The sequence below is a fragment of the Rattus norvegicus genome, chromosome 4, assembly GCF_036323735.1.
Source record: "Rattus norvegicus strain BN/NHsdMcwi chromosome 4, GRCr8, whole genome shotgun sequence".
NCBI lineage: Eukaryota > Metazoa > Chordata > Mammalia > Rodentia > Muridae > Rattus > Rattus norvegicus.
The window spans coordinates 125,578,107-125,584,638 of NC_086022.1; the positions used below are offsets into that span (position 1 = coordinate 125,578,107).

Consider the following 6,532-nt stretch of genomic DNA (forward strand, 5'->3'; position numbering starts at 1 on the left):
TGCCTGGCCGCACCCCCAGCTCCGGATAGGACCACGCCCTCCAAAAAATCCCGCCCCCATGCAAACTACAAGGGCGCGAAGGGACAAAAATAGTGTAGTTCGCCTTCCAGTGCGTGGCGGCCCAACGTTTCCTAGTGTCTGCTCTCGCGAGAGGTGGAAAGGGCGCAGCGTTTGAAACATGGCGGACGACGTAGATCAGGTAAGTTTGTCCTGGGGCGTCCGAAGAGGAAGTGCTTTCGTTTCTTAGCCGGGCTTGCTTTTTCCACGCTTCCCGTGGAATGGCCCTTTTCTTTTTCCCGAGTTCCCACGGCCTTCCGCAGCCAGGCCTGCTCCTAAAACTTCCGTAGGCCCAGAGTTTCTCAACCCGCCCATCTGCCCATCTCGCTCGTCGTCGCCCTTTCTCTGTAGAATGCAGACGGCTGTGGATATCCCATCTATGGGAGATACGGTCGGGATTCCGACAGAAAGAGTACTGTAGCGGTAGGACACCAGCATAGTAATACGTGTAAGCACCTGGCACGCAGGCAGTGGCTCACTTGGAGTGTGTTACGAGGGGAGGTCAGATAAAAGGTGCAGTTATGTGAGATAGAGAAACTGCTAGAGATGTAGTATATAGAAAACAAGCAAAGACCTGGCACACAGTGTTTCTCTTCAGAGCATGTTGTTTTAAATGTGTTCTTTATTTAAAATGTTCGTTCCACAACTAGAATATAAGTTCCTTAATAGGGATTTATTGGGGCTTAGTGGTTAAGAGCACTTTTGGCTCTTGTAGACAACCCTGGCTGTGTACCAACACCCACATGTTGCTTTCACTGCTTAACAGTGATTGAAACACCACACTACCTCAGTGTTCCATTACTAAGCCTTCTTCTCTCATCAGCAACAGACCACCAATACCGTAGAGGAGCCCCTGGATCTTATAAGACTCAGCTTGGATGAGCGAATTTATGTGAAAATGAGAAATGACCGAGAGCTTCGAGGCAGATTACATGTAAGTCTGTTAAGTTATCTCAAAACCAGATGCTCCCCTGTCATCCCTTCCTACCTCCTTACAGATAAGAACTGCAACATAAACTTATTTTTTTTAATTATACAATGACTTTTGGGAGTTGGAAATTCCTTTATTGGCTTTTAAAATATTTTTTCCTTAACCAGAATGTTTTTTAGAGAGGGATGGGACTCCTGTGAGACCAGAACAAGGCATCTGATTGCCCAGAGCTGGAGTTACAGACAGTTGTGAGCTGCCTGGTGTGGTTGCTAGGAGCCAAACTCAGGTCCTCTGCAGGGATAACCAGTGCTCTTAATTTGAGCATCTCTACAACCCTGTAGAACACTTTTGTTTTCTTCAGCTTTGTCCTCTGTTTATTTAAAATGAATAAACTTCTTTTTGTTTTAGACAAGGTCATACTATGTAACCCAGCTAGCTTCAAACTCAAGATCCTCCTGCCTCTCTCTCCTTAGAACTGGGATTTTAGACATGCACTACCACTCTTGCCATTGTCCTATGTTTTTAAAAGTTATTGGACAGGGTGTTTTGGTTTTCGACATATAAAACTCTCCTTTGACATGAAAAAAACTAAATAGCAGGCCAGAGATCGTTCACCTAGTATGTGGCAAAGCCCCTAGCACTACCAAAAAAAAATTAAACACCATAGAAATCTAAAGGTGAAATTCCATTTTCTCTGCACTATTCAAAGTTGGCTACATAGTCGTCCACATCTTTTCTGCATGTGTATATGCTGTCTGTGTTTGAAGGAGGATCCTAGTGAGGTACGGTGGCATGTGCCCATAATTCCAGTACTTAGATGACTGAGGTAGGAAGGTCATATATTTGAGGCCAGTCTGGACTACATAGTGAAACCTTGTCTGGTATGTACACACCTTTTCCACACGGTTTCTGTGTGGAATGATTATGCAGCTGACACAGTTGCCCAGGATTCTCTATAAGGCTTCGGTCACTTTTTTGTTTTTCCAGCCTTAAAACTGCATTGTGCACTTTTACATATATTGCTTGTGCACATTTATGATGCCTGTGGAATTGGTCCCTTGAAGTAGCATTATTGTGCACTTAGGGTTTTGTCTCTTCTTGTTACTTTCCTCAGAGCTGTTGGTTTACAACGGGAATTGGAATTAAGTCTTTTTAGTTCAGGCTTAGAAATAGCCCCATACTGGCACCCACAGAGCCAGTGTGGGGGACAGTCTCAGTCTTTCTTCTATGAAGAAATTTTTAGTTCTTTCATGAAACCTGAGGATAAAGAACCTCTGTGACTTGGAAGGAAATTGGACTGTTGATCTACAAGCCAGCATTAGGGAAACAGCGGTGCCAGTTTGGTGAGAAACATGGGATGGAGCTAAATTGAAAGGCTCTTCGGCACATGGAATGACCCCAGGCTAGACCATCGCCTTTAGTTTGGAGGTGTCTGAAGCTCTTACCTCTGTAGTAAGTGGCCCAGGTTTCTGTTTCCTCCCTGCTCTCCAGCTGAACATTTTGCTCATTTGTGTAGCTGCCAAGCAGTTCCTTCTCAATGTGGCGCCTGGCTATTTTTAATCTTGATATGAGCAGGCAAAAGCACTTAGCACTTTGTTAGAAGAACATATAAGTGGGTTCTGAACAAGCCCCAGGAGGTTTGCTGTTAGTAAAAGGGATGAACTTTGGAGGTTGCACTAAACACTGTGGTTGCAATCCTTCCTGCCTGAGCCCACAGATGCCAAAGCATGTTAAGCTCTGGACAAGTTATAAATGGGCAAAGTAAAGGTGGGACAGATGATTGGTGGGTAAAGTTTGAGTGCTGAAGTTTAGATCCCTAACACCTGTGGAGACCCCAGAACAAGCTCTTGCGTTCAACTTAAAGACACTACCTTAATACATACGGTGGGGAGCAACTGAGGAAGGCATCTGTTTCAGCCTCTGGCATCCACACACTTGTAAACATGCAGTACCCGTGTATACTGTACACACATACCCATGTCCACAAAAATGGGCCAAACTTTGCTACACCTGTTTCATTTTTGTGAGCATCAAATGACAGTTCCTGCTTGAGAACCGCAGTGCTATCTATCGCACAACAAGTGAGAGGACTTTTTGCTGCTTAGTATTCCTGAAAGAAGTCTGACAGAATTTGCTGTTTTTCATAATAAACTTGTGAATGGTGGGGCCGCTTTGGGTAACAAGTAAAGGAAGAACTTAAGTACTCTCAGGTTACTTTGAGTGAACTTACTTTTTATCATAAGCAGTAGCGCTTGTAAAGACATGATAGACTAGCACAGAGGGAGTGTTTGTTATTTTCATGTAAAAATTTTGGGTGTAAGTATTGAACCTGTTACTTATAATCCACTTGTATCTACTTTTTGAGCCCTATTCCTTGTTTCTCAAATCTCACCCTCTACTTCAGGCTTACGATCAACATTTAAATATGATTCTGGGAGATGTAGAAGAAACTGTGACGACGATAGAGATTGATGAGGAGACGTATGAAGAGATATATAAAGTGAGTCCTGCAAGTCTTCTCTCTTCACAATGTCAGTTCTCAACATGCAGCAGCTTAACACGTTTGTGGAAAGCCCGCTATGTTCTGGCGCCTACTTAGGAACCACTGATAGAGTGTATAGCTAAGTGCAAGGGTTTGGGAGTCACACAACCCGTTTTTAACACCAATCTTAAAGTCAGCTGTATTGCTAACATGGGTGACAGCTCACAAAGCTGGGGACTTGGGGCACACTATACAGCCTAGAGGCAGCTCAACGGTTTGAGAGTGCGCTTTCCAGTCAGCTGAGTTGGTCTGAGCCTTTGCCTCATGAGAACTGGGATTAAAAGCTTGTGCCACCACACCAAACCCACAAATACAATAGTGTCTTTTATTAAATTTAAATTTAAAAAGTATTTTATATGTATGGGTGTCTGTATATGTGTGTACTATGTGCATGCCTGGTGTCTAAGGAGGCCAGAAGAGGGCACCAGATTCCTTGGAATTGGAGTTACAAACAGTCGTGAGCCACCCTATAAATGCTGGGGTTTAAACCTGGGTTCTCAGGAAGAGCGGCCAATGTTCTTAACTGCTGAGCACCTCTTCATCATGTCTACGAATGTGTCATGTGTCTTTACTACAGACAAAGCCAGGACAGACTGGTGTTGCAGACAGTGTCTACAGTCTTTTTCATGCAGCACTGTGGAGAACAGTACATTGCTGTCTTGTATCTCTCATCACCTTTGAAATGGGAAAACAAACAGCAGCCTTTGCTCTCTCTCAGCTGACATAACTAATGAACTGTAACATTCCCAAAACAGGAAGGGGACCGTAGACCACTAGGATTCCCAGAGTTTCTCCCCACAGTGTTGATATTAACACCTGAGTGATTGGATTGCTACCAACTGGCTAATAGGAAGACAGAAAGTGGTTCTCAGTCCACCACAGAGTATTGCTCTTGTTGATTGCTAAAGTGTCAATGGCTCCAGCCCACTTTTCCTGCTGTCCGTCATGTTTAGCACCTTCCTTTACCATACAGCCCACAGTGTGGTTAACTGCCAGGTTGCTCTTAGTGGTGGTACTGTGCTCTTTGTAACAACCATCTTGACCCTCATCTTAAAGCACCGACCTTTTGGAAACTGAGGAGACAGCATCTCTATCAGACCATCCTGATTACCCAGTACCCTTCATGGTCTCTGCCTGTGCTTTTTTTTTTTTTTTTTTTTTTGTACTTAATATCGTTGCATCTGGCATCGTTTCTTTTTGTTTTCCTGATAACTAGCCAGTTCTTGCCAGATCTTCTTGTACTTCCCTGCTAAATCTATCTGCTACACCAGAGCGCTTATTAACATTTGGCTTTTCCCAGCATTTGTCCCCGCAGTCTGTAGTTTTTGGGAGGTCTTTAGGCTGCTCCCAAGTTCTGCCTAACACTTTGCCAAGGTTTAGTGATGACTCCAGATGCACCATGTTTGCTGACTGCCCAAAGCCTGACCACTGAGCTAAAGCTTTGAAAAGTATGTTCCCCGTTGCGCTCCCAGGAGTACATAGAAGCAGGTGTGATGGCTGAGCTCACCTGAGGCTGAGGCCCTGCCTACAGTCAGCACAGTGGTTTCCTGTCAAGTGCTAAGTTGGGGACATTCTACCCTCCTGCTCCTTGAGATCTTAGTGTACAGGGTCCATCCATTGGTAAAACAGTGACTACCCACTGACACTCAGGATGTCATTCTTAAAATCCATAGCTAAAATTCAGTCATAGCTAAGGATTTAACTCAGTAGTTAAGCATTTGCTTAGAATGTGAAAGAGTTTAATCCCTAGTACCCTCTCCCCTACTCAGTGCAAAACCAGACATAGTAACATAATCCTCTAATCCCAGCACCTAGGCTAGAGAGGTATTGACACAGTCTTATAACATGGGCAGTTTTGGAACATGCTATGTAGCCGAGTTGTACTTGAATTCATGGTGACCTGCCTGCCTCAGCCTTCTCTATGCTCTAGCATTGTAGTCATGAGGCACAATGTCTGACTTGTTTTTATTTACATTTATTTATCTAATTTTTATGTGTATGTGTGCATCTGTGCGAGTTCATGTGAATCATGTACATACAGGAGCCCAAGGATGCCAGAAAAGAAAGGACACACACACACACACACACACACACACACACACACACAGAGTGAAAATAAATCTTAAAAAAATAATAATCCCAGCACTTGTGGTTGAGGTGTGGGAGGTATGGGGATTAGAAATTTCAGACTAATGTGAGCTACACCACAAGACAGTCCCCATCTCAAAAAAATAACACAACCCCCCCCCTCTACCTTGTGTCCAGCTCTATCACAAAGAAGCCTGGGAAATGCACTGTAGCAGTACACTGGGTCTGGGTGTGCAGCAGTGGTCCCTGTTGCGGTCACCCGGGAGATGGGCACTTGAACTGCTTAACCTGATCCTGCTTTTCCCTTTTGTTGTTCTCTTCCAGTCCACAAAACGGAATATCCCCATGCTCTTCGTCCGGGGAGATGGTGTTGTTCTAGTCGCCCCTCCATTGAGAGTTGGCTGAGACAAAAATGGAGCCTGCGTAGGGAAGTGGAGACTTTGCCTCTTGAGATGTACAGGACACTCCCAGAGAGAGAAGCTCACACGCATCTGATAGTCAGAAATGACCCGAGGATCCCTCTACCCTCAAAGAAGTTCATTTGCAAGTAACTCACAAGCTCTCCAGCTAAATGGCCTGCCCCTTTCTCCAGCCCTCCAGTCAGTGTGACCGCCTTGCTCTTCAGGAGTTGGTTTGCCCATTGTTCTTGCAGTTACTTTCAGGATGTTTTTCTTTAAATTAAATTTGATGTTTCCTTTTTTAGTACTATGTTTTCAATGTGTCTTGTGGATTCTCAAGTTTTTACCTGTTGTGTAGTGTGTCACCCATGTCTAGGGTGTAAGGAAAGAGAGTGGTCAGCCTGCCCCTGCCCTTGTCTGAGGTAGCGCTGTGCCAGCAGTTCTGGGATAGGGAGGCCATTGTTGATAGCCTTGCCTGTCTTAGGGGCTCAGGTAGCACTCAGAACTAGACAAGAA

The 6,532-nt window shown here is 44.6% G+C and overlaps 1 protein-coding gene across 1 annotated transcript; it reads left to right on the forward strand.

Moving 5' to 3' along the window:
- Positions 1 to 78: 78 nt before the first annotated feature.
- Lsm3 (LSM3 homolog, U6 small nuclear RNA and mRNA degradation associated) lies at positions 79 to 6,323 on the forward strand. The gene is made up of 4 exons (NM_001106611.1): positions 79 to 199; positions 881 to 991; positions 3,393 to 3,488; positions 5,943 to 6,323. The coding sequence occupies exons 1-4, from the start codon at positions 179 to 181 to the stop codon at positions 6,021 to 6,023; spliced, it is 309 nt and encodes a 102-aa protein (NP_001100081.1). The 5' UTR covers positions 79 to 178; the 3' UTR covers positions 6,024 to 6,323.
- The last annotated feature ends 209 nt before the right edge of the window (positions 6,324 to 6,532 follow it).